This window comes from Crocuta crocuta, unplaced genomic scaffold (genome assembly GCF_008692635.1).
Source record: "Crocuta crocuta isolate KB4526 unplaced genomic scaffold, BGI_CrCroc_1.0 scaffold477, whole genome shotgun sequence".
In the NCBI taxonomy this organism is placed as follows: Eukaryota; Metazoa; Chordata; class Mammalia; order Carnivora; family Hyaenidae; genus Crocuta; species Crocuta crocuta.
This window is the reverse complement of record NW_027530193.1, coordinates 1,188,319-1,215,335: the sequence shown is the minus strand read 5'-3', so window position 1 is coordinate 1,215,335 and position 27,017 is coordinate 1,188,319. Positions and strand designations below refer to the sequence as shown.

Sequence of the window (27,017 nt, the reverse complement as noted above, 5' to 3'; positions counted from 1 at the left end):
TGATGGGTCTACATTTTAGACCCTAAAGTAGCTTAGAACTAAGGCACAGTCTGCTCCATCTCCAGCCCTAAGTTGCAGACATGGCCCTCGAACAAATGGAAAAGCTGCCGGCAGCAGCACCAGAGAAATTAATCCGTCTTCCTCATCCGTCTGGGGGTAATGTGTACACCTTTCAGAGGATCCAGACCCAGAAGATATGACTCAAAAATGCCCCTGGAATTGACCAACAAAAAATCTGCAGGTCAGGAGACGTTGCCAGAGAGAAACATATCAGAAAAAACAGAAGTGCAAGAACCGACCAAAATGAAATGTGTAACAGTGACTTCTTCCCTTTTTACCAACTCTCGAGGATCCCCCCAAAAGGGTGAAGACAGAGAAGCGAGGTGGGGGTGGGTGGGCAGAGGAACATCCGGCAGTCACAGATTTTCATGTAGTTTTAAATATCTAACACTTTATTTCTTTCTGTTGTTCTCATATTAATAAGCATTTAACTCTTGATGAAAGAAAGTTTGGGGAGTGAGAAGAGCGTAGAGGAACTGGGGGTCAGTTATCCGAGTCTCAGCCTGTCCCATGGGTCTTCTCAGGTCTGGTGAAGAAGGGGTTTCTACCTGGGGAGAGAGGAGGGAATCAGAGATGTGGGAAGGTGCAAACCGTATGTGGGGCAGGGACATAGATTGGGTCCCCAGACCACCCAGGGCCTGAATCCTGCCTGCTACTCTCTTCCCAGGAGCACTGAGAGGTGCTGCCTAGGAATCAGGGACAGGGAAGAGGGAATTCCAGGAGAGCCATCCTGAGGAATGAGAATCTTAGGACCCCTTACCTCACAGTTTAAATGTGGAGAGGAAAGCAATTCACTAATATAAAAATTTTTTTTAACTTTTTTTTTTTTAAATTTATTTTTGAGAGAGAGCATGAGCAGGGGCGGGCAGAGAGAGAGCGAGGGAGACACAGAATCCGAAGCAGTCTCCAGGCTCTGAGCTGTCAGCACAGAGCCCCTCGGGGTTCCAACCCACCAACTGTGAGATCATGACCTGGGCGGAAGTTTGACACTCAACGAACCGAGCCACCCAGGAACCCCGATTCACTATTATTAAGCTGTAAGAAAAAAACAATGGCAATTGAAAACAGTCATACTAAAAATTCAGGAACAGTAGAGGGGCTTGGGATCATCTAATCCAAAAGGCCCCACCATTCAAAAGAAAGGAGGGGCACCTGGGTGGCTGAGTTGATTAAACACCTGACTTCAGCTCAGGGCATGAGCTCATGGTTCGTGGGTTCGAGCCCTGCATTGGGCTCTGGGCTGACAGTGTGGAGCCGGGAGCCTGCTTCAGATTCTGTGTCTCCTCTCTCTGCCCTCCCCTGGTTACATTCTATCTCTCTCTCTCTCTCTCTCTCTGTCTCAAAAGTAAATAAACACTACAAATTTTAGAAAGAAAGAAAGAAAGAAAGAAAGAAAGAGTGATGTCCATTACAAGAAATTAAACAGTGCCTTTTCCTAGGAAGGAGGCCTTGGGGGTCCTTTGTTAGGGCCTGAGAGACAAATTTCTAATCTCGAAGGTTTCTAAGGACACTGACGGTTCTCGATTCCCTCGGAACACCGTGTTCTTCGGGAACATTCCTNGGGGGGTGGGCAATGGGAGGGGGTTGTGGGTGTCTCACCTCACCAGCAAGGGCTCCATACACTGCTTCCTGCAGTTGTAGAAGCAACACTTCTTCGTCCCGGGGCAACGCCGATCGAGCTTGCACAGAGGTAAGAGGGTGAAAGGGCACTCAAGTAAAAACTCTGGGCAATATCCAAGTTTTACAGCTGGGGAGAAATGTCACAGGGTGAGGCAGGGGCACCGGAGCGCCGCGGCCAAGCATCGAGGCCAGCAGGTCCCCGGGACAGCGCCGCAGAAGGTTCCCCCACCCTGGCCACACGCGAGCCCATTGCGCCCGGACACACGCACCCTGCTGCCGCCTCTGCCACACGGGCCGCGCCGTGTGCAGGCAGAGGAGGAGGAGGAGGGTCACAGTGGGTGCGGAGAGGCCGCGCAGCTTCATGGCGCCGCCAAGTGTGTGCGCATTGTGCGGGCAGATTCCTGGCTTAATTCGCCTTTGACGGGGGCCCGGCAGCAGGGGGAGCTCTAGTTCCCAGGGTCCAAGGTCACGGGTGCCTCCAAGGGACCAGAAAAGAGCAGCGGTTTCCTTCCCCACACCCCCTAGGAGAGGCGCTACAAGAACCCTTCGGCAAAACTTCTGAGAGCCCAGGAGGGCTCCGTCTTTTTTAGGGAGGGTCTGGGCTGGCCTGTCCCCTAATACTTCTTGCTTTATGGAGTGGATTCTGAGGCAGCAGAAGGGAACTGGCTTTCCCGGGGAGGGGGTCTCTCATTAGGTCTGACAAACTCAGCTCTTCTCACTGTGCGTCCAGAGCGATGTAAAACCCGTCCCTCTCTGTGGATTTCAACAATGGGTGCATTTGAAGAGCTTACTTGGAACAAATGAACATTTGAAACACACACAGGCACAAAAACAAGGCAAGAAAATGAGCGATTAGCAAGATAATATCTAGATTTATGGAGACTATCAATACGTTGGGCACTGATGAGACAGAGCTTTAAGATGTATGATGAATGTTTTCTACCACAGCTTCTGTCTTTATGCCTCCGTGACCTTGTATAAACTTCATTTGCTGATACGGTCAAAAGCGATGGGAAGAAACAGATTTATGGATACACATGGGAGATTGGGGATCACTGTGGGAGGCAGAGAGCTGCGGGAAAGGGTCGGAAGCACCGCATGTGTCCAACTGTTCCTTTCTTTCCAGTGCGATCTTGTCACTCCCTACTGCCATTGTTGCCACTGTGCATCTTCCTTTCCAGCTCTAGCTTAGCCTGTCCTCTGTGAGGTTCGGTCCAAATTTAGAAAAAAAGATCCTTTCCGATGGGTTTAACAGGCCAGGAAGTAACTTAAAGTGTCTGCACTTTTATTCTCAAGACTTCTGTTTGGAGTCCCACACGCCCACTCTGAACCTTTCTGTTTTCAAAGAACCTTGATATTCACCGCAGTTTTATGATACCAAAACATGACAAGGTTCTGACATGCAAGGGAAACTATATGCCAATCTCACTATAAGGGAAAAATCCTAAGCAAAACATTAGCCAGTGAATTTTGTCAAATATAAAAATAGTGATGCATCATGAACAAGTGGGGGATTATTTCAACAATATATGGTTGCTTTAACATCCAAAAGTCAGTAGGATACTCCTTGTTAACAAATAAAGGGGAAATCATGATGATCTTCACATCAGCAGTAGAATATGTAAAAAAAATCATTTATCTATTAATGGTTAAAAAAACATAATGGTACAGGATTAGAAGTTAATTAGTTAATTCGATAGCAAGCCTCTATAAAATCCCTGTTACAGAGGTAAGTACTTGCAGAATGCTGGAGTAAGAGCCGCTCCTTCCTAAAAGCTGGTCGAATACTACAAATATTGTCAAAATCAACCTTTTCAGGACTTTAGAATTTACCAAAGGCTTGCAATAATCCATGAAGTGTTTATTCAGGAAGGACAGGTGGATCTTGGCAAGAAGAAGGAGTGCTGTGGCAATTTGACTTGCACCATTCCCATCCCTTTCTTTCTGGCTGTGCCGTAGCCTCGGGGCCAGTGGTGCCGGGGGCCGCACCAGCCTCTCTGGATGGCAGTCACAGCAGGGAAATGGCAGTGTTTGCACAGCTCCTGCCATGAGAAATGAAAACTGGGATCTCCTGCTACTACTGGCTCATGTTATGCTGGTATTGACCAGGCCTCACAATATTCCATATCGGACCAGTATTCTGAACACAGATACCTCATAAGGAAAAGCATATTCCTGCCTTTGCAAGAGAGATTTTAGATGAAAGCTCTGTGGATGATTGTCAAAAGGCTCTTCCTAAGGGCCTTGCAGTTCCGAGACTTAGGGGGTTAAGGACACAAGAATTACAATTGAGCCTGGCCCCAAGACAAAGAGCGTAATTTAGAGGTAAGGTACAGATAAGGGCAGAACTTAAGTTAATACTTACACCTTCTTCTAACTGGTGATGGATGGCAGTCCCTTCCCCAAGGCCTACTTTCTGCAAACACCCTCCCTTACAGGTGTCTAGGATGAGGATAGATAAGAGTAGCTAAAGCATTACCCACAAACAAAAGGCTGACACATTTAGGGCCTCCATGGTGTTCACACATTCAGCATCAAATAGGTTTCCACAAACAACTTATTAACCAACTCAGAAACATTCATTTGAGAGCCAGACAGAATGACTCTTAGCCCATCTATACACTTAACCTATGACCTAACCTTAGCGTTATTAACTTAGAACAAATATGTATCCTGTCTTTTACTAAGAATACCCTGATAATTCTTTAGTTATAAGATTTACTTAACCTCACTATAATTGGAATAGTTCTGCAAGAATATTTCTGTAAAACCTGCTTCTGTACACTTTCCAAAGCATCTTATCACAAAGAGTTATCCATTGTAAGAATTCCTTTTTCTGATGTCATGTGATCATTTAACCTATAAATAAAGACACCAAAACCGACAGGACAGAGATGCTTGCCTGGTGATCAGAAAGAATCTCGGGGCTCTCTCACTCTCTCTCTCGCCGACACCGTCCATCCTTTAGGGACCCCTGGACCTGCTGGAGCCGGCCCGGCCTTCGACACAGTGGACTTGTGCTGCAGTAGCTCTGAGGACCAGTAGAGTGGCAGTCGCTGACACAGAGAACAGATTTGATACTACTCAAAACTGCATCTCCAGGAAATTGTCACTAGTTGACCTTCTTGCAACTTCATAAAAAGAGTCTATTTATTTCACCTGACTCAGAGCTTACTTCTTGTGGTCGGACCTCTCCCTGGGTCACTTTTTTGACACCGTGGCTTCTTCAGACAGTGAGATCAACTGGCAATGCTTAGAGGCTGAGCACAAACGCTAAAAGGAAGAAGTGGGGAATGAGACTTCTAGGAGGTTTTGAAGATTCTATCCTATTCATGAGAATTCATGGGAATCTAGAAGCCCACACACACGTGTGGGATGTACCTGTGTCTGGGGCTGTGTACATGTCTCTGAATACAGGCCTGCTGCTGCTCCATTTACATATTGGCCACATCCTTAATCTTGATTAGGATTTTATGGCTGATTATGATGGTTGTCATGTACTTACAATGCAGTTCGGATACAGTCACTATCTTGGGGTCTATCTTGGTGTCCACCTTGTTGTATACGATTCAGTGATTCTTGTTCTTTTTTTTTTTTAAATGTTTATTTTTGAGCGAGAGAGACAGAGTGTGAGGGGGGAGGGGTAGAGAGAGAGGGAGACACAGAACCTGAAGTAGGCTCCAGGCTCTGAGCTGTCAGCACAGAGCCCAATGCAGGGCTTGAACCCACGAACTACCCATGAGATCATGACCCAAGCCGAAGTCGGAAGCTTAACCGACTGAGCCGCCCAGGTGCCACGAATGGTTCTTCTTCTTGATATTGGCCTGGCATGTCACTGTATATAGGCCATGCCTTTGATCTTGATTAAGATTTTGTGTCTGATTATGATTACTGTCACATACTTGCTTTAAAGTAAGGCTATAACACGGTCTTTGGAGCCAGCCTGGTGTCTGTCTTTTTGTCCAGAATAGTGTGAACCTTGTTCTCTTTTGGGAAATCCATCTGATCCATTTGGTAATTGATAATAAGAATGTTTGGACTCAATAGTCTCCAAAGCGCCCTTCCGTCTCTTATCACTGCCCACCTGTTCCCCAACAACTCATGGTGTTCCCCCAAAGGGCTGTGGTTTGGGCTGAGGAAGAATTAGTTCCCATCAGGGAGAAGAATATGTACCTGAAGAAGTTCTCTCCTAGAACCCAGAAACCCCTTAAAACCCGTTCTCCTTGACTAGCTTTCCCCCCAAGCTCACCTCCTACACTCACCACTGAGTCTCTTTATAGCTGCTTGCTTCTCAAAAATGAGGAGCAGAGAAAGGACGAAGATGTCGGACTTCATCTTGCCAGGAAAGCCTTGGCTGAGAGCTGAGTTGAGTTTCTCATGAATGCCTTCCCTTGGCTGTGTGTGCGCCAGGGGTCAGCCTAAGTTACGAAAGGCCCTGCCCTTTCTTAGCTTATCAGTAAATGCCGACTTCCTCACTCCTGCCCAATAGGGGACACTGTCAGAGTCCCCAGGGACTTTGCAAAGGGATACAATGTCAGCGGTCTTCGTTATCCCCAATAAGCTCCAGCAAATCTTTATCAACGCTCAGAGCATCATGCTAAGCCTTCTGTATTTACAGAAGAAACTCAGTCCAGAGAAAAGAGACTTACTTCAGGTTACAAAACGAATCCTACCATGATGCCATCATTTAAATACTCCATCACAGAAGTGCCTGTATGGCTCAGTTGGTTTAAGCGTCCATCTCTTGATTTCGGCTCAGGCTCATGAGATCGAGCCCCGCTTTGGGCTCTGTGCTGACAGTGCAGAGCCTGCTTGGGATTCTCTCTCTCCCTCTCTCTCTGCCCCTCCCTTGCTCACCCTCTCTTTCGCTCTCAAAATAAATAAAGAAATATTTAAAAAATTAAAAATATTTAAGTACTCCATCACAAATATAACCCTGTACTTCTCCTTGTTTTAAAATGGTCTTGAGATCATTCGGTTTTACCTGAGGAGGAGCAGTCATAGAATTAGAAAGACACTGAAGACAAATGAAAGCCAAAGAAAGAAGGTTTCAAGATGTAAACAGCAATGCACCAATTACAAAACTGGCTGTGAGGTGCATCACAATAAAGACTGACATGTGCCCAAAACTTTACTGTCTTCAGCTGCTCCGAGTAACTTTAATTACAGAAGATTAATACAATTGTGTTGAGTTGTCAGTTGGAGGATAGAGAACAGAAGTAGTCATTTCAAAGAGTCCAAATTTGCAATGGAATGGGAGTCTGGGCTGTACCTGTGGGTAAGGTGAGCTCCAGAGGTATTTTCCAAGGATGGGAGGAATTTAACAGGTTTTAATGGTGATGGGAATGAGCATTGGATGAAGAAATGAGAGTGTTGGTTTCCTTATCGAGTTCTTTTCGGTAAATCTACCTAAACAACGAAATTAATTTTTTTAAATGTTCTTTTTTTTACCAAGAGGGGGGTGGAGAAGGGCAGAGAAAGAGCAGGAGAGAGAGAGACAGAGAGAGAGAGAGAGAGAGAGAGAGAGAGAGAGAGAGAGAGAGAGAAAATCCCAAGCAGGCTCCCAACACAGGGCTTGATCTGTGAGATCATGACATAAGCCAAAATCAAGAGTCTGATGCCCAACCGAATGAGCCATCCAGGTGCCCCATATTAATTTTTTAATGAACAAATTTCCTGCAAAAAAAAAAAAAAGAAAGAAAAAAATTTCCTGCATAAATACTAAACAGCTACAGCCCAATAGTCTGTGAGGAATGTTTGCCGCCATGGACGAATTTATTAATATATTGAAAAAGGATGCAAAGAGAATATTTCCAACTTATTTAGAGAAGGGCAGTTTTCTGCAAATGTGAGAAAGTCCTAAAAAGCATTCCTTTACTTTGACCCACGAAAATTGGCTTGTGGACAGAGGACAGGACCACTAAAGCCTCCCGATAGTGACCTTATATGAATTCAAAACACCATGGAGGGTGGTCACCGGGGATTTCAACTCCAAACTCAATGTAGAGTTGTGGCGTGGGGTGTCTGTTATGAGCTGCAAAGAACCTGGATGCCTGGGGACAGACACACATGGCTGACTAGAACAGAGCCTGCAAGGTCCTGGAAAGTGGCTCAAGTGTAACCAAGCTTATAGTGATACTCAGTCCTCTAAGCCTGGGGTGCACAAAGGCCCTGGAGAGATGGTATCCGATTCTTTGTCTCAGCAACAACTAGGTAGTTCTGGGGAACTGAGTCTCTGGTGGAGGGTGGTGTCAAACAATGACCTATTTTCTGGGCTCTTTACCCACAAGCCACACTGAACATTATCTCCAACACAGCTCTGTAGATGTAGCTCAGAGATTTTGCCCAAGGGAAGAGGCAGTCTATAACAGCAGAGTGCTCTGAGGCTCTCCCCCCAAAACTGACTTTATTTGAAACAGAACATGAGGGAGTTCAAGCTTATAGGCGCTCTTGAAAATGGAGATTTTGGTGGTAAGCAATTAAGAGGAAGCTGGCAGCTCTATGAGAGTAAAAGGCTCAGCGACAGGCCAACTAGTTTACTGATTTACAACTAGCAAACTCCTGAGAGATTCCAGGAAAAAGACAACTAAGGAGAAGCCTCCTGGGTGGGAACAAACATCAAAGACTGACCTCAAAGACTACTACTGCTGCAGGGAATGTTTGGAAAAAAATAGAACAATCAACTGTCGATTTCATGGAGCCTACAAACTGGGTGTGATGCTGACTTCCACACAGCTTAACAGGCAGCCTGGGAGAATGATGGTGATCTTTCTAAAGTAATGCTCATGGGCTGGGACATGGGAAAGGACTTGGGCTTGTCAGAACTTTTCAGTCTTTGAGGGTTTTTGGTATTTGGAGGGATCCAATGTGTTCTCAACCAGGACAGTTTTGCCCCACTTGAAGACATAGGACAATACCTGGAGACGTTTAGTCACCCCACAGAGGAGAAGGATCTAGTAGGCAGAGGCCAGAAATGCTGCCAAGCATCTGACAACGCACAGGAAAGCCCTGATCCCCACAAAAAAAGAATGATCTGTCCCAAAATGTTAATAGTACCAACATGGAAGAATCCAGGGTTGGGTATGATGGACCAGTACTTGTATTCATCGAGGACAGTTAAGGAAAGGATGTGATTGGGTGTTGAGTCCTCCCTGAAATCAGCAGCATCAAGGAGATTTTGGTTAGCTGTCCTTCTTTGTCTTTTTTTTTTTTTTTACATTTATTTATTTTTGAGAGGTAGAGACAGAGTGCGAGCAGGGGAGGGGCAGAGAGAGAAGGAGACACAGAATCCAAAGCAGGCTCCGGGCTCTGAGCAAGCTGTCAGCACAGAGCCTGATGCGGGGCTCGAAGCCCGAACCATGAAATCATGACCTGAGCTTCATGAAGTTAGACATTCATCCAGCTGAGCCCCCCAGGCGCTGCTGCATCTCAGTCTCTATGAGGCATTGGTTCTTCCAGTGGTTCTTTTACTCATAGTACCTAAAGGTGTCCTAATCTATAGATTCCAGATTCTCAGCAGGAAGAGCTTCAGCTCCTGGTTTTATTTTGAAGGTCATTTTTTTTAAAATGAGGTGTTTGTTTTGATTTTCAGTTTGTTTACTTTTAGAGCCCATTGAACATTTTCAGCAACATGCTTGAAATCTTCTAATTGGAATTTCCCGTTGCAATTAATGTTGTCATAACAAGAGCCCTATTTCAAGTAGAAGCCTCCCACTTGACTTCAGCTGGTAAGTCCATCCACAAAATTGTCTAAAAATTTTCCATCTATTTTTAATGACTCTTTATCTTTATTTTATTACATGCTGGGTTCTTTGTGCAATCTACTCTTGAAAGAAAGGGTTTCTGAAATGGCCTTAGTGGGTTTCCTGCTTTTCTAGTGCTCTCAAGGCCGTTTTAAACAATAAATTACTGTATTTCATAGATAAGGTAACTTCCCTACATTGAATAACCAGTGAGAAAACATAGTGAAAGATAAGACCCCATTCATAAAAACAGGCACACTATTTCTTTTTTATATATATAATTTATTATTATTATTTTAGAGAGATAGAGAACATGGAAGTGGGGGAGAGGAACAAAGAGAGAGACAGAGAATCCCAAGCAGGCCTCATGCTCAGTGCAGAGCCCGATGCAGGGCTCGATCCCACAACCTTGGGATTATGACTTGAGCCAAAATCAAGAGTCAGACACTCAACCTACTGAGCCACACAGGCACCCCAGACACACTATTTCTTATACTATAAATGTGATGCATTGCAAGGAAATAACCAGTGGTCGGACTTTCTAAATGATTTAAAATTATTCTAAATACCACCTGGTGAAGAAAGCACTTGAGATTTGCCAAGATAAAACTGATGACAAATTATCATGGGAGAAGGAGTTACCCAATGACACATATTCCCCCTTGTGCTAGACACTGTCAGGATTTTTATTTTATTTTTTATTTCATTGAGGTATAATTGGCACATGACATTATATTAGTTTCAGATGTACAACTTAATGATTAGATATAAATATGCATTGCGAAATGATGACCACAGTAAGCTCAATACACATTAATTTTTATTTATTTTTGAGAGAGAGACAGAGTGTGAGCGGAGGAGGCACAGAGAAAGAGGGAGACACAGAATCCGAAGGAGGCTCCAGGCTCTGAGCTGACAGCACAGAGCCCAATGCGGGGCTCAGACTCACGAACCATGAGATCATGACCTGAGCTGAAGTCCGATGCTCAACTGACGGAGCCACCCAGGCGCCCCAGCTCAATGACACATTTTAATACAACCAAAATTATCATAAAAATACACCAACATAATTAGAACATACAGTAATGGTGGGGGCTTACAGACACATATCAATGGGGAAAAAAAGGGAAATTCAGTGCCTATAGGAATTTATAAATGATAAAGTCAGAATTCCACATCAGTAGAGAAATGTCAAAAAAAATCAGTACATGATATTGACACAGATGATCAGAAATTCCAGGGGAAATACTGGATTTCTGTCCATTCCATTAACTCAAAATAAGTTTTAGATGATGAAGGTTTTAAGCTATAAAAAATACTCAAGGAAAACATAACTGCAGTTTTGTATAACACTGATATGGAGACAATCTTCTGAAAGCCAGTTAATACAGGTGGCCACATAGAAATAGAAAACTTTTGTAGGGTAGAAATTGGAAAAATAGGAGTAAACACATATGATGGGAATACATATTCTATAATGTATTGAAAGACTGTTTACAACATAATAAAGAAAGGAGATGACCTAAGAGAAAAATGAGCACGGACCATGAATATGCGGTCTACAGAAAAAATAATACAAGTGGATATTTCATCTACAAAAATAAATACAATCTTAATTAAAGAAATAATGAAAGAAAAACATAATTAAATACAAGTTAAAATAAACACGGTTGTGGGGGCACCTGGCTGGCTTGGTTGATAGAGCTTGTGATCCTTGATCTGGGGTTGCAAGTTTGAGCCCTACGTTGGGTGTAGAGATTACTTAAAAATAAAATCTTAAAGGGGTGCCTGGGTGGCTCAGTCGGTTAAGCAACTGAGTTCAGCTCAGGTCATGATCTCGCAGTTTGTGAGTTCAAGCCTCACATCGGGCTCTGTGCTGACAGCTCAGAGACTGGAGCCTGCTTCAGATCCTGTGTCTCCCTCTCTCTCTGCCTCTCCCCTCCTCACGCTCTGTCTCTCTCTCCTTCAAAAATAAATAAACATTAAAAAAAAAAATATATATATATATAAATAAAATCTTAAAACAAACAAAGATGATTCCTTTTTTATTTGGGCCTAAGAGAGTGGTTCCCCACCACTGATTTAGAGCAATTCCATCTGTCACTGGCTTCTGCCTCCCTTACTGTGAAATGGGTGGCTTGGTTGCTTAGGACCTTTCTTGCTTGAGAAAGACTCCAAGAGACTCAGCAAAGTTCTCTCTGCCCTGTAAGGAGTAAATTGGTAAGAGAAGAGCAGAAAGATCATTGGGAAGACATCAAAATGATGCAGAATGCCTCATGATAATGGCCACCTCGACCTTTTGTATAATGTCTTCTTATCTTCTCCCCAAACCTACATCTTTGATTCTACTATTTGTCTCTCGAATCATCCTGTCGCCATGGAATGCCTGCCATGAACTTGATTTCTGGTTCAGGTAGAATGAAGAGATCAACAAGTCTTTCCGGAAAGGCTACCAGTCCCCCAGGGTTAGTCAGCTAGTCAGCATCCTATGGAAAGAGAAAAAACATAGTATCGGGACGGGTAGTTCCTGGCCCAGCTGTGCCCTTGACCCCTAGTGTGAACTTTGATGGCTCCCCTGGGCTTCGGGTTTCCCCTTGCAGAAAGAGGGTGTTTATCTGGATTGTGTCAAAGGGGATTTCCGATCCAAATGCAGCGGGAGGTTAGGCTCAGGGCATCTGTGACAAGCTGAGAAGCACGTGGTGTCTGTGCACGATGCTTGTCACGCTGAACTCCTCAGACAGACACACATGGCTGGCTGGAACAGTCTCCTCATCTGAGGATATTCTGGACCAGCGGAGCCTAGAAGTGGTCAAAAGAACATCCAAACCTTATCAGTGACCCTGGCTTTTCAACCCCCTAGTGCACACAGAGCCTGGAGTCATGACCTCGGGTTTTATCTCAGCAAAAAACCCTCCTCAGCTGGAGACTGCTATGCCTTTGGGAGAAGCGTGGTAGCAGGTGAGCTGTTCCCAATTAACCACACACTTTCTGACTGTGCCTCCCTCGGGGGGCACGTCAGCCGGCATCTCTGGGTAATTTCACTAATATTACACAACCTCTCATTTCCCACCTTTCCCATCATGCTTGCTCCCCCTCATCACCACTACGTGCAGAGTTATGAGGCAGCAGGTGGTTTAGAGAATGCCAGCCAAGGGGCCTTGGATGCCCTCCTGCTCCAAAGCCCTTCCTTGTTACATTTGGTTCAACTACAGGCCGGAAGCTCGGCCGGCCCCTCGAAGCAGGAGTGTTTTAGACATTTCTTGACTTCTAACACCATTCTTATAATTAACAAGTCTCCTGACGGGCTAGTCTTGGCAGTGGGAGGCTGAGCCCAGGTCCCCCACAAATGTTGGAAAGTCCAGATGCCTCTGTCCCTGCCTTCTCTGCAGTCACCATGTGTGCACTGGTACTGGTTGGAACAGCGCACACACAGACTGGCATGGATGTGAGGACCAGTGACTAAACAGTGGACACAGAGACAGGAAGAAGCGAGGATTTATTCTGGCAGCCAATGGCTGCCACATCTCACCGCCAGGGAGGGGAGTGAACAGGATGGCCAAGGCTTTGGCCACATAGACTAACAAGATGTGATGTCAGCTTGCCCGGAGGCAGCAGTGGCGTGCTTTATTGTGGTTCAGGAGGAAAAGACCATGGACAGGCATTATTGAATAAGTGTTCTCATAAAAACACTAGGCTGCAGACTCGGGAAGACCAAGCATCGTGTAGTGTGTGGAAAAGCTGAGAATGTAAACCAGGATTCAAACGGGTGGACCCCAGTCGGGCTCTGTGCTGACAGCTCAGAGCCTGGAGCCTGCTTGGGATTCTGTCTCCCTCTCTCTGTGCCCCTCCCCCTGCTTGCATTCTGCCTCTCTCTCGCTCTCAAAAATAAAATAAAACATTAAAACATCTTTGTTATAGGGGCAGAAAAGTGATTCGCGTTTATTAAAAGTGACCTTGTGAAATAAATGACTGCCGAAGGAGAAACTGGTAAGAGAGTTGACTTGGTGTCTCGCTCAGGAAGAGAAGGCATTTTACCAGGACATTCCCATGGTGACCAGGGAGTATGGCCTCTGTGTCAGAGGCAGGAACATTCATGCCACTCCCTTTGCAAATGTCACCTTGAAGAGCTTCGTGGGGACTTTGGAGCCTTATGGAAATCCACAGTGGAGAGGCTACCTGATGTCTGTTGACTGCCCACTATATGGAGTTCCCTTCTTATATGTTTGGCACCTTTCTCTCTGAGTCCATATTTGAGTCTGGATGAGAGACTGAGACGGCTTCCCGCTGCAGGAACTGAACAGGCTCACTGTCACTCACCCCCGACACCCAGGGCTGTTCAGCAAATCCGAAGTCCCCCTGGCACTTCAGATCCCCTAGAGTCACCCCAAGCAGCAAGGATGAGGGGGCATTCCTTCCCAGGGCCACACAGTAGCACTGTCCACAGCAGCACCCGAGTCAGGGGCCTCGGTGGCAGCCACGTGGCCACATCACACAGTTGTGGAGCTGCGTTTCTGGCTGTGGTCACACTGTTTGGACGCTCTCGTTCTTATGATACCCCCCGAGCCTGCATCTTCATAAATCCTGGAGCCACATTTTGCAGACTGGGTTCTTTCCGGAGCAGGAGCTGACACAGAGGGGGGAGCGCAAGTTCCATTGCAAAGTGCCACCAACGGAAGTAGCAGAGAGAAGCAGGACTGGGCACACCAAGGGGGCCATCGTTATGCTGACCTGATGGCGTCTCTGCCGGCCCAACCGGGAGCCCTGGAGCAGGCATTTTCCATGAGGAGTCCTCCCTCGGGCCGCAAGTACCATAGCCTTACCCTGTCCCTGGCTGGGGGTCCCCAGTTCGAGCACCAAGGTGGTGCCTGAGAAGCACTCAGCTATGCATGTGCAGCTGGGTGAGGAGGGGCTCCTTGAAGGGGGTCTGAGCTGCACGGGTCCCCGTCAGGCCCAGTGCCTGCCTGGCGCCGCAGGGTGCGTGTCGCACCGAGGGAGCCCACGGAGGATGGGGTAAGTGGGGCAAACTTGAGCACCAGCCGGTGTCAGGCCGCCGCTGCTCTTCCACGTCCCTCCGTTCCATAGCCTCCTTGTCCTTGGCTGCCATCAGAGTCACGCTCAGTGGCTTACCTGGTGGTGTGACCGAAACCCTTCCCCTGAGGGTCGCCGCCTTTCTCCCGTCAGGCCGGCTGCACTTGTCCATTCGCGGCCGCACGAGGAAGATGCCACCGAGAAACTCTGTGACTTTGCTGTGGGCATCTTCCCTGCTGTCCCCTGACTCCGCTGGGCTTGTCCTTGCTGAGATTCGGTGCAGACTTAGGAAAAACCTTTTCAGATTGGTTTCACAGATCAGCTCCTTAAGAGTCTACGCTCAGGGGCGCCTGGGTGGCTTAGTCGGTTGAGCGTCCGACTATCGCTTAGGTCATGGTCTCGCGGTTCGTGGGTTCGAGCCCCGCGTCGGGCTCTGTGCTGACTGCCAGCTTGGAGCCTGGAGCCTGTTTCAGTCTGTGACTCCCTCTCTCTCTGACCCTCCCCTGCTCACGCTGTCTCTCTCTCTCTCCTAGAAATAAATAAAACATAAAAAAAAAAAAAAGAGTCTACGCTCAGATTCTCCTGACATTTGTCCCCAGCCCCGCTCTGTTAAACTAAAACATCATTCCCCATCAGCCATGAAAATAACAGCCTGGCTGTGCAGCGGGGAAGACTGTCGCTGGTCCCCTCGGTCCTCACCCCGACAACAACCATGCACGCAGCACCTGACGGCGTCGTGCTCGCTCAGCCTGCTCACCCTCAGGACAGCGGCAAGAAGGGTGACGACGGAAGCTGGTCTGCCAAGTGGTCCCAGGGCTATTTTGTCTCTCCCGGCAGCATTTTCCACTGTGGTGCTTCATTTCATTTATTTCTGCTTCCTTTCTTTTTATCAAAGCTACGTAGGTAGAGATTGCTGTTTTGTAAACGTTTTTTAAAAGATTTTGGTTTATAACCAGAGCTACCGTTTTCCTATGCTCAACCTCATAAATGTATTGTTTTGCCCATATCATCATTACTTTTTAAAATGTCCTTTGGTTTCCTCTGTCCTTTTTTTCCTGGCTTTTTGATTGTGTGTTTACATTTTGATTCACTTATTTTTTTTCAATGTTTATTTATTTATTTTTGGGTGGGGGAGGGACAGAGAGGGAAAGAGAGAAAATCTCAAGCAGGCTCTGTGATGTCAGCACACAGTAAGTATTTAAGGATACTCTCCTCTGACTTTCTGTCTCCTTATTTTTTGTTGTTCATTTGAACCATCTTGTAGGGATGGTGTGTTAAATTCTCCTGTTGGTGAGTGTCAACCTATGTCTCCTTGCATAGCCCGTAGATCCTGCTATTTTTTTTAATTGAAGTCCAGGTGACATATGATATTATATTAGTTTCAGGTGCACAACATAGTGAATCGCCGATTCTATACATCACGTGATCCTCGCTATGGTAACTGTCCTCACAATCTGTTGCCACACAACACTATTAAAATATTAGTAGGGCATTTGAGTGGCTCAGTCAGTTGAACATCCAACTTTGGCTCAGGTCATGATCTCACGGCTCATGGGTTCGAGCCCCATGTCAGGCTCTGTGCTGACAGCTCAGAGCCTGGAGCCTGTTTCGGATTCTGTGTCTCCCTCTCTCTCTGACCCTCTCCCGCTCACGCTCTGTCTTACTGTCTCTCAAAAATAAATAAATGTAAAAAAATTTTTTTAAATATTATTTACTCCATTCCCTATGCTATACGTTTCATCTCTGTGACTTATTTATTTTATACCTAGAAGTTTTTATGTCTTATTCATGTTTTGCCCATCCTCCTTTGCCCTCCACTCTGGAAACTCCAGCTTGTCTTCTGTATGGACAGAAGTCTGTTTCCATTTTTTCCTGGTCTGTCTGCTTTGCTGTAGTAACTTCTTTATAAAGGAGTATGGTATATGTGCTATGTGGTGTTTATACACTTAAAATGTAAATCTTAAAAAATAAAAAATAAACAAAAGATTAAAAAAAAGTTTTTAAAGGGGCGCCTGGGTGGCTCAGTCATTTCCAGCTTTGGCTCAGGTCATGATATCACAGTTCGTGGGTTTGAGCCCCACATCAGGCTCTGTGCTGCCAGCTCGGCGGAGCCTGGAGCCTGCTTCAGATTCTGTGTCTCCGTCCCTCTCTCTCTCTGGTCCTCCCCCAACTCTCTCTCAAAAATAAATAAATGAATAAGCCCTTTAAAATTGCATATATTTACTGTGAATTGTGGCTTTTAATATTAAAAGTGTCCTTCTGACAACTTGAGCTACACACATACACAAAAAAAAACCAACCCAAAATATAGTCAGTAAGTCCATATATAATATGGATGGATAGATAGATATACAGATAGATAGATAGATAGATAGATAGATAGATAGATAGATAGATAAAGTAAAAAAAAACAACAAGGAAGATAGACAAATCTCCCATACAGATTAATTCCAAAGAATGTCTTGAGCCTCCTCTTCCTTAAGGAGTATCTTAAGTGCAGGATATGCAGAGTGACTCTCTCCCTGAGAGAATAATATGGAAAGAGAGAGGAAAAAGAGTAACTTTACAGCATAGAAGCCTGACGAATCTGACAACCTAATCATCAGGTCAGCATCACCAGCGGTAGGTCAACTTGATAGAATGTATCCTTGATATGATGTGATGAGAAGGACACTTCCCCTTGGTGGTCTTCCTCCCAAAAAGCATAACCCCAGTCCAATCATGAGAAAAACAGACATACCCAACTGCCTCATCGGTGCCCCTCTAAGCTGGCAAGGTCATCAAAACATGGAAGGTCTGAGAGACTATCACAGCCAAGAGGAGCCTAAAGACACTCAACGGCTAAATGTAACATGATATCCTGGATGGGATTCTGGAAGAAAAAAAAAAGAACATAAGGCAATATGAATAAAGTATGGACTTTAGTTTACAATCATGTATCAATATTGCCTCATTAATTGTGACACCTGGACCATAGGAATGTAGGGTGTATGTTAATACTAGGAGGAGCGGTGTGCTAATCTACAGGACACTGTGCTCAACTCAGACTTTTTTCACACTTAATGGAGACATCCTCTTAGAATTATTTTAGTTCGGTCCGAAACTCTCCATTCCTCCCCTCCTCTTCTTCTTCTTCTTTTTTTTTTTTAATATTTTATTTATTTCTAGGAGAGAGAGAGAGAGACAGCGTGAGCAGGGGAGGGTCAGAGAGAGAGGGAGTCAAAGACTCTAAAACAGGCTCCAGGCTCTGAGCTGGCAGTCAGCACAGAGCCCGACGCGGGGCTCGAACCCACGAACCGTGAGATCATGACCTAAGCGAAAGTCGGACGCTCAACCGTCTAAGCCACCCAGGCGCCCCTCCTCCCCTCTTCTTTACGGATATTTCTGGACCTCACTTTTCTCTCTGAAAGAGGTAGAGGCAAGAATTCAAGAGATGTTTCCTTGAAAATCAAGAGTCTTTCCAGTAAAGGTAATTTGAAGGTTTTGCTGTTCTCTGACTTCAAACTACAATGACGTCAGGGGTTTTATGTGGTTTTATTCTTGTTGTTGTTGAATTCTATAGTTACGAAAGAATGTATTTGAAATTTAAATTTACAAGGACACCAGCTACCCTGGAAGTCTGGTGAATTTTTTCCCCAGTTATAGTGAGATGGGAGTGTCCATTGGCAGGTGAGTGGGTGAAGAAAATGTGGTATATACACTGGAATATTATTCAGCCATATAACAAAAGGGAGTTCTTGGATTTTTGACAACACAGACGGAGCTTGAGGGCATTATGCTAAATGAACTCTGTCAGGCAGAGAAAAGCAAATACCCTATGATTTCGCTTATGTGGAATTTAAAAATATCAACTTATAGAAACGCAGAGTAAAATGGTGGTAGTCAGGGGCTGGGAGGGTGGAGGAAATGAGCTGGTCAAAGGGTACAAACATTCAGGTTTAAGACCAACACATTTTGGGGGCACCTGGGTGGCTCAGTCAGTTAAGTGTCCAACTTCGGCTCAGGTCATGATCTTGCAGTTGGTGGGTTCAAGCCCCACATCGGGTTCTGTGCTGGCAGCTCATAGCCTGGAGCCTGTTTCAGATTCTGTGTCTCCCTCTCTCTCTGCCCCTCCCCTGCTCATGTTCTGTCTCTGTCTCAAAAATAAATAAAAACTATTAAAAAAAATTAAAAAAAAAAAAAGACCAACACATTCTGGGATTTAACGTGTAGCCTGGTGAATGCAGTTAATAATGTAGTGTTATATCCTTGAAAGTCGCTCAGAGAGAAGAGTGTTAATGTTCTCATCATAAAAATAACAAAGTAGTGAGTATGTGAGGTGAAGGATTTGTTAACTACCCTCATCATGGTAAACATTTTTCAATATATACATGAATCAAATAATCGCATGTACCCTTTCAATCACACCATGTGTCAGTTTTATCACAATAAAGCTGGGAAAAAAAGTCAATTGAAGAGGCAAATATTGGTATCTTCACCACGTGGCATCTTCCCATTCAGGAGATCAGTGAGTATGTATTCAGCCCTTTTGTATGTGCCTCATGATCGCTTATATAGGCTTCTTTTTTTAAGTTCTTCCTGCCTCTTGTTACATTTATTTAAAGGAATGNATGAGCACTGGGTGTTATGTGGAAACTAATTTGACAATAAACTATTTGTAAAAAAATAAATAAATAAATAAATAAATTTAAAAAAATAAAGGAATGATACGGGGGTGCCTGGGTGGCTCAGTTGGTTGAGTGTCTGACTTCGGCTCAGGTCATGATCTCACAGTTTGTGGGTTCAAGACCCACATTGGGCTCTGTGCTGACAGCTCAGAGCCTGGAGCCAGCTTCAGATTCTGTCTCCATCTCTCTCTCTCTCTCGCTCTCTCGCTCTCTCTCTGTGCCTCTCCCTCACTCGCACTCTGTCTCTTCCTCTCTCTCTCCCCAAAAGAAATAAGCATTATAAAATTTAAAATAAAAATAAATAAATAAATAAAGGAATGGTATGATTTTGTTGCTATTGTAAGTGAGATTTTAAATTTTTTATTCTGATTATTGCTTGTTTATATCACAAATAAGATTTATCATTTACTATGTGACTTTGGGGGGTTACCGAACCTCTCATGGCATCAGTCTTTCAACAAAATTAAAGACGTGTGATACTACCCATTTGAGAAAGTTCTTCTGAGACACAAATAAGACAGTACATAAAACACAGTTAGTGTAGGATCTGGAACAGAGAAATAATCTGACTCTTGGTTTCGGCTCAGGTCATGATTTTGTTGCTCCTGAATCACGAGTACCAGTGACCTCCAAGAAGCCAACACCGATGCAAGAACAAAGGGTCTTTATTACAAGCTCAAGCAGGGTCTCACCCGCCTACTGACACAGCAGCAGCAGCGGGGGGGAGCCCCAAACAATAGCGAGCAGGGTTTTTAAGGGGTAAGGGATGGGGGTGTTACAGTACACGTGTTGTACACCAATCATATTTGTGTAGCACCCCTGGCAACAGCTTTGACCATTTAGTACCTGTGAGGTGTCTGTTACTTTTGGCGGAGCCTAATTATGGCCTTTTGAGACTCCTTTGAAAATGACCCATTACGAGGTGAGTTAAGCACGGGGGAGCAGCCCTTGTGTTAGCCCGCAGGAATGTTTTTAACCTCCTCTCATTGGCTAATTGGAGAGTGGTTTCGGCCTTGAACAATCTGGGTTTTTTCCTGAGACTGCTGCTATGTGTAGCCCGAGGTTGCTTTTAATGGCGGTCTGAATTTTAAAATGGCGTTATTTAGGCTCTTCAATTTCACAGTTCATGGGTTCGAGCCCTGCGTTGAGTTCTGCGCTGTCAGCACAGGGGCTGCTTGGGATTCTCTGTCCCCCTCTCTCTCTCTGCCCCTACCCTGCTCATGCTCTCTCTCTCTCTCTTTCTCTATCAAAATAAATAAATAAAACAGGGGCACCTGTTGGGTGGCTCAGTCGGTTAAAGCGTCTGACTTTGGCTCAGGTCATGATCTCACAGTTTGTGGGTTTGAGCCTTGCGTCAGGCTCTGTGCTGACCGCCCAAAGCCTGGAGCCTGCTTCGGCTTCTGGGTCTTCCTCTCTCTCTGCCTCTCCCCTGCTTGTGCTCTGTCTCTCTCTCTCAAAAATAAACATTTAAAAAATTATTAAATAAATGTAAAAAACAATTTAAAAATATTTAATAAAAAAATAAAGTCATCTTTGTGCCAGTGATATATTTTGCACTTGTCTGGCCAGAAGTTTGGGACCGGCTCTTGCCTGCTGTCCAAGATGTCCTGGTATCACGGCTCCGGTGCAGTGCAGCCAGCCCCCCAGAGAAGGAGAGGGAGCCGTGGCTTGCATGCTTCTGGAAGAGGCAAAGGACACCGCCCTCCCTGGTTTCTCACCCCGAGTCTCTGCCCTACACTTCCACTCACAGCTGGAACTCAACACAGAAAGGAGAGTTGTCTCGGGCCCAGAATGTCAGGGCTAACCTGTACTTCCCGAATAGTTACATCCAACTCCCTCAAATTGAATAGACAACTGAAGCTCAGAGAGGGAAAGACATTAGTCAGAGGTCATCCAGCAAGTGGAGAGGCTGGGTCGGGACTAGAACACAGGTCCTCTGATCCCTAAGCCTGTGCACTTTCAACTCCATCCTAAATGCTCCTCTTTCTGTGAGAGCTTCCTTGTTCAAGGGCGGTGGAGCAGGTGGGTCAACAGCAGAGCCATAGGGTCATTCAAGTTTGCCTAACACACACCGTCCACGACATGCACTACTCGAGTCTGCCTGACCCCGCCTTGTATGTCTCCAGAGATCACTATTCACCAGCCACACTAAAGGATCAAGGACTTAGTGTGTATTGTCTCCTCATTCACATCTTAAAATAGAAAGCTGGGGGAGGGGATGGCTTAACCCACAGGAATTACGTGTTAACAGCGGCATCTCAGGCACGGCAGGGGAAATGCTTCACGAGCAAGCGGGGATGTCCAGTGTCTCTCTATGGTCTCTTGAGAGATCTAGATCCCTGGGGAACAGGAAAGGAAAGGAGGGAGGGAGCTATAGGTTCCGCCACCAGAGCTGGTCGGACACACCGGCAGTAGCTGGGTCAGGACGCGGGGTGGATTGGGAAGAAACTGCCTGCTGTCTGTGCAACCTTTTGTTTTTTACTCTCTGGTCTTAGGCGAAAGGCAACACTCCCCAAGGAAATGCAGACTCCAGTTCTGGGGTCAGTTAGTGGAGTTCTAATATCAAGCCCTAGGAAGGGGCTCTTGTTTCCACCCTGCTCTTCTTCACATCCCGCTGAGGGGAGCCACACCCAGCCCCTCCCCCATTGCCCGGGGCTTCCAGGAGCACAGAAATCATGCGAGTGAGAAGCAAACGGAGCAGAAAGTGGTCTTTTATTGCAAAGTCAACGAGAGAAGCAGCCACGTCCGGGCTTGGGCATCCTGAGTGCGAGGGAGAAGGCGCGGGCGGGAGGGGGTGGTGGGCCGGGGCCGGGGCCAGCAGCCATGGGGACTTCACAGGTGCCTCAAGGACAGGCCCCACCTGGCCGGGAGAGAAGAGGACCCGAGAAGTGATTTAGCAGGTCAGAGCACTCAGAGGCAGCGGAGGGGAGGATCACGTCCGTGTGCCAGCCCTCCCAGGACCTCAGGTACAGGCTCTAAGACCCTCTAGTCTCTCTGTCACCTCTCTCTCACCCACCCAGGGTCATTCCCCATTGGTCAGTCTTCTCTGTGGCCTCAGCAACTCCTCTGGCTCCACCCGGCTCTCACCTCATTGGGGATCCAAGCAGGCCTTCCCACAAGGGCCCACACAGCACTTCTTGGCCCCTGGGCACTCGGTGTCTCGCAGACAGCGGTCAGGGGGGTTCATCATGGCGCACCGTATCAGAATGTCGGGGCAGGAGCCAGGCTTAGTGGACCCTAGACCTTTGGGCAGATCTTTGGTTTTGACTGGATCTTGACCTCTAACCGGATCTTGTCCTTTGACCAGAACACGAACTCTGTCAGTGCCTTGCCCTTTAGGAAAAACTGTTGAGAGAAGAAACATAGCCACATTTAGACCCACCATGCCTGCCTCACTATCTAGTCTTTCCTCTACGTCTAGACCCTGCTCAATGCTGTGTTTCCCAAACCATGGCCAGAGACGGGGCAGGGTCATCTGGGCTAGCTGGGGTCAGTGCTCTAGGAAGGCTGTGCTCTAGGCCTTGGGGAGAGGGTCTATAGGACCACGGTTCCCTTAGGTATCCATGTCTCCCACCCACCTCCTGCCCTCTGTGACAAGTCCTCTCAGGAGGAGAGGCCAGACTGGGTGACTCTCAGAGGTAAGAAGGACGCATTGTCATCTCTGAGACAACTTGGAGGAGGGAGAAAGAGCCCTGAGACACACATCAGGAGCCCTGAGCTCCTTCCTGACTCTGGAGATTATCTGGACAATCAGTGTTCTCCTTCATAAAGTGGGGGGGTCTCCAACTACAGGGTTTCTGAGGTCTTGGTGTATAACCTCCTTTTAGAGGTTGATTCCTCAGGTGCGTTCTGGGGGCAGACAGGCAAACCCCACACCCAGGCCCAGATTCCTGGGGCTCCCCACTTCATTACACATTCTGCCCAGCTATCAACCCCTGAGGCCAAGGCCACGTAGCAACCCTTCTTCTGGCAATGGCCCTGATAGCTCAGTCTTAGTGCAGAATGCACGTGATTCTACTGAACAACTTCCTGCTCGCTCTGGATACAGCAGAAGCCGCCACAGACCAAAGTGGGCGATCCAGCCCTGCCTACTGCCCCAGAGTGCTCCCTGTCAGGGCCCAACCCGGCCTCACCCAGGCCACATTTCTACTCACCTGTGGCAGCCGCCTGTGCCGCCAGAATCCCAAGGATAAGGAATACCACCAAGACCAAGAAGCTGCTGGGCCTCATGTTGTCAGGAAGGTGTGTGTGGGCAAGAGCCGAAGCCAACCCGTTTTATGCTGCACAATGTGGGCGGGAGCCAGGGGGCGAGTCTGTGCTTTTCTATGGCACAAGACCTGCATTTTCTTAATTCTACCAGGAAGTATCCACGCCTATCCCGGAATGGGCCCTGGGACTTCCCCCAAGGATTGTTCACCGAAGAGAAATGGCAGCTACCAGGTTACATCACCTCTGATAGCCTGGGAGCCATCCCACTTTCTCACAGAGAAGCAGGGCTGGCTGGCGGGTCCTGAGTGCTGAGGAGTTCCCCCATTCCTCCCTGTTCCTCAGCCCCTCCCAGACCCACCCTAACTGTACACCCCTCTTAGCATCAGGCTGGGCTTTTATTTTATGCCCTCCTGGCCCTGAGAAAAACTGTTGAAGGGAAATTTGCCTTGGAAGTCTAATGACAAATCACCGCACCTTGCGATGTCACAGGTAGTCTCTGAGATGCACCACGAAAGCAACAGGGAAGGCGGGATTCTAGATCTCACAGAACGACTCTAATTAAAATAATGCTGGGTGGGAAATTCAAATCTCAAAAGAAAATATTTTAAACTACATGCTAGTATCTAAGGCTCAAAACGAAGGAAAACGAATAGTCTAGGCGTACTTATATATGTGGTAAAACTCATCCGCTTGGGGGTAGATGAAAATGAGGAGGCTGTAAACACGAATTTTAGGAGAGTGGTTAACTCTGGAAGTGAGGGAAGAGACATTTTGGATGGGTGAAAAGTATTCAGGTTGGCTTACGTTTTTGGTCTTGCTGATGTACTAGGACTGAGTTGATTGGTGATTTACCTTGGGTATACGTGGGAATGGAGGGGTGCGTGTGTCGGGGTGGGAGGGTCATAGGGTGCGTGTGTGTGTGTTTCCAAAGCTGTGGGGTAAATCATTGATGAACTACTTTCACTTTCCGTAAACACACACTGTCACTCAATTGGGTTCTAATAATTTACTATTACAAAATATATCCCATGTGGCTTTTCACACCAACGTGCAGTTTGATTCCCAGAAACAGATTTGCTAGTACAAAGACTAAATGCATTTGAAATGTTTTCCTGGCATACTGCAGTACGATTGACAAATGTATTTTATAGTTATAAAGCGTGTACAATATGATGTTATCATGTATGTGCACATTGGGAAGAGATTACCACGACCAAGCTCATGAACACATCCATCAACTCATATAGTTACCATTTTTAAAGTGCTTTTGAAATTTTTATAATCTTGTCTTATTTCACGCAGCGGGGGTTGCACCGTTTTGTACCCGCACCGGCAGTGGATGACACGTCCTGTGCACATCCAGGCACACATAGGGTGTCTAATGTGGGGATGTTTCACAGTCAGGTAGGTGAGAAATGATACTTTACTGATGGTTTTAGTTAGCATTTCTCACATTTCCAGTTTTGCATATTTTAGAAGTCCCTGACATGTCTGTTTCCGAAAGCTTCTTTTCCTTTGCTCACTTTTCTACAGATTCCTTCTTCTTCTCCATTTTTATGCACTCTTTATAAATTATGGAGAAAGGTCCTTTGTGGCATGGGGTGCAAGTGAAAACTTCAATGTCATTCTAAGACCTGCTCAGAACAGCTCAGGGCACCATCTTTTCCTTGCCTTATCTGGCCATTACCTCCTATTGTTTGGCTCTTTTGCACACAGTGAGAGCGTGTTCTTAATACAGTTATCTTAAGCAAATCTCGCTATGATTATTTTAAGAAGGCTGCACGTTCTATTACTAGAGGTTCACTGAACAGTTGATGAGGGGATAGAGGTTAGGAAGGTAGGATAGGAGGAGAAAAAAAGGTAAAAAAAAGTATTGTTTCACCAAAATACTCATCATGTCGGATGTCATCTTATTCTACTTATAAATAGAAAAAGAACAACTATCACTAGATCTCTGTTTACTGAATCCTAACAATGTTCCCGAAATCTTACCAACAGAAAACAACAAGTTAGAGGGTAACATATGTATTTGATGATACTTCGAGAGAAACACATAAAACTGCTATGTATGAAGGAGGAGAAAGTTATGAAGGAATATATGCTACCATATGAACACTGCTTACATCACCCTGATTGGAATGGGGAAAAAGCAAGATAAGTAAGTTTTGCTTTTTTAAAAAATTTGTTTAATGTTTCATTTCTTTCTGAGAGAGAGAGAGAGACAGCGTTAGCTGGGGGGAGTCAGAGAGAGGGAGACACAGAATCTGAAACGAGCTCTAGGCTCTGAGCTAGCTGTCAGCACAGAGCCCGACGCGGGGCTCGAACCCACGAACCGTGAGATAATGACCTGAGCTGAAGTCGGACGCTCAACCGACTGAGCGACCCAGATACCCCAAGTAGGTTTTCCATTACACATACTAGTTTCTAATGTTTTCACTTGTAACAACAAAATGTCACTGTTGTGATCTAAAATATCAAAGAAACTTATCGATTATTAGTAAAAAGGAGAAGAAGGGCGGAAATGGGGGAAAGGGAGAGAGGCAAACCATGAGAGACTCTTGAATGCTGACAAAAACTGAGGACTGAGGGATGTGGGGGGGAGGGGGCATGGGCATGGAGGAGGACACTTGTGGGGATGAGCACTGAGTGTTATGTGGGAACTAATTTGACAATAAACTATTTGTAAAAAAAAAAAAAAAGAAAGAAAGAAAGAAAAAAGGAATTCAGGGGGCACTTGGGTGTCTCAGCCAGTTAAGTGACCGACTTTGGCTCAGGTCATGACCATGGGTTCCAGCCCCACATCGGGCTCTGTGCTGACAGCTCAGAGCCTGGACCTGCTTCAGATTCTGTGTCTCCCTCTTTCTCTGCCCCTCCCCAACTCCTACTCTGTCTCTCTCAAAATTAAATAAAATTTTTTTTAAGAAAGGAAAAAAGGATTCATACAAGGAATTATACGCATGTAACCATTAGTGCCAGTGTTAAACGGGGTGCTTAAAATATAAGTGTTATAAGGTAAAAATATAATAGTGTGTGTCAGGTATGATTCAGATGCAGTGGAAAGAAAGCTCTCCAGGTAGTTCAAGCAGAAGAAGAATCCAGCCATTGCGTGAGTGCGTTTGATTGTGAGAACCTGAGTCACATCTGTGGTCCTGGATGCGGAAGAGTCTGGCACAGATAGTCACTGGATTTTCCAACCGCTGCAGGAAGATATGCTGGGAGAAGCTGAAATGCACGTCGATGAAGACACTGCATGGTGCATGCCACCATCCACTCTTTTCTCCTGCCTCTGTTCATGCTCCTGGTCCATCCCCTACTTACATTTCCAAACATCAGCCAATATTTACCTCCTAGAAGGAAGAGTGCCCACCTTGAGTGGGAAGTTGAGGTGAGGAGGTTTGAGAACAAGAAAGGTAGGGTACAGTGCTGGGTGGTGTCGAGAGAAAAGAAATAAGAAAATGCATCCAGGAGAGGAGGAGATATATTGAGGAGAGAGATCATCGTCTTGAAACACCGGAGCAGTATCCCTTAGGCCATGGCCCATGGTAGGAGACTTCCTGTTTCAGACCTATAAGTACGCAAGACTCAGGAAAGGCCCAGGTATTTAAGGAACTGCCCATTATCGTAGCAACGGAGGAGGGAGCCCTTGAGCTAAGAAACTAACAAACCCTTTCTAACTCCCCTGCCTAACCCC

The 27,017-nt window shown here is 46.0% G+C and overlaps 2 protein-coding genes and 1 long non-coding RNA gene across 5 annotated transcripts; 1 reads left to right on the top strand and 2 right to left on the bottom strand.

Moving 5' to 3' along the window:
* Positions 1-430: 430 nt before the first annotated feature.
* Positions 431-2,055, bottom strand: LOC144232417 (WAP four-disulfide core domain protein 15A-like). 2 transcript variants are annotated; one of them, XM_077765252.1, is made up of 3 exons: positions 1,950-2,055; positions 1,660-1,807; positions 431-608 (listed from the first exon to the last, which is right to left on the bottom strand). In XM_077765252.1, the coding sequence occupies exons 1-3, from the start codon at positions 2,041-2,043 to the stop codon at positions 605-607; spliced, it is 246 nt and encodes an 81-aa protein (XP_077621378.1). In that variant the 5' UTR covers positions 2,044-2,055; the 3' UTR covers positions 431-604. The 2 variants fall into 2 exon arrangements, with proteins under 2 accessions (XP_077621378.1, XP_077621377.1); XM_077765251.1 differs by having other exon boundaries at positions 431-604.
* Positions 1,650-13,656, top strand: LOC144232418 (uncharacterized). 2 transcript variants are annotated; one of them, XR_013335385.1, is made up of 4 exons: positions 1,650-1,750; positions 9,287-9,407; positions 12,283-12,380; positions 13,341-13,656. It is a non-coding gene; the product is annotated as an uncharacterized LOC144232418 (long non-coding RNA). The 2 variants fall into 2 exon arrangements; XR_013335386.1 differs by having other exon boundaries at positions 9,272-9,407.
* An 8,158-nt stretch (positions 13,657-21,814) lies between these two features.
* Positions 21,815-23,347, bottom strand: LOC144232416 (elafin-like). Its single transcript, XM_077765250.1, has 3 exons — positions 23,272-23,347; positions 22,205-22,462; positions 21,815-21,977 (listed from the first exon to the last, which is right to left on the bottom strand). Exons 1-2 carry the CDS (start codon positions 23,345-23,347, stop codon positions 22,206-22,208), a joined length of 333 nt encoding a protein of 110 aa, XP_077621376.1. The 3' UTR covers positions 21,815-21,977; position 22,205.
* Between the last annotated feature and the right edge of the window lie 3,670 nt (positions 23,348-27,017).

What these genes read in the sequence shown, in the direction of transcription:
- LOC144232416 (XM_077765250.1), bottom strand. Translation starts at nt 23,347, where the DNA reads ATGAGGCCCAGCAGCTTCTTGGTCTTGGTGGTATTCCTTATCCTTGGG. An exon ending in GGCACAGGCGGCTGCCACAG is followed by an intron (nt 22,463 to 23,271) that starts GTGAGTAGAAAT and finishes TTCTCTCAACAG; the next exon opens with TTTTTCCTAAAGGGCAAGGC.
- LOC144232417 (XM_077765251.1), bottom strand. Translation starts at nt 2,043, where the DNA reads ATGAAGCTGCGCGGCCTCTCCGCACCCACTGTGACCCTCCTCCTCCTC. An exon ending in GTGGCAGAGGCGGCAGCAGG is followed by an intron (nt 1,808 to 1,949) that starts GTGCGTGTGTCC and finishes ATTTCTCCCCAG; the next exon opens with CTGTAAAACTTGGATATTGC. An exon ending in ATGGAGCCCTTGCTGGTGAG is followed by an intron (nt 605 to 1,659) that starts GTGAGACACCCA and finishes CTCCCCAGGTAG; the next exon opens with AAACCCCTTCTTCACCAGAC.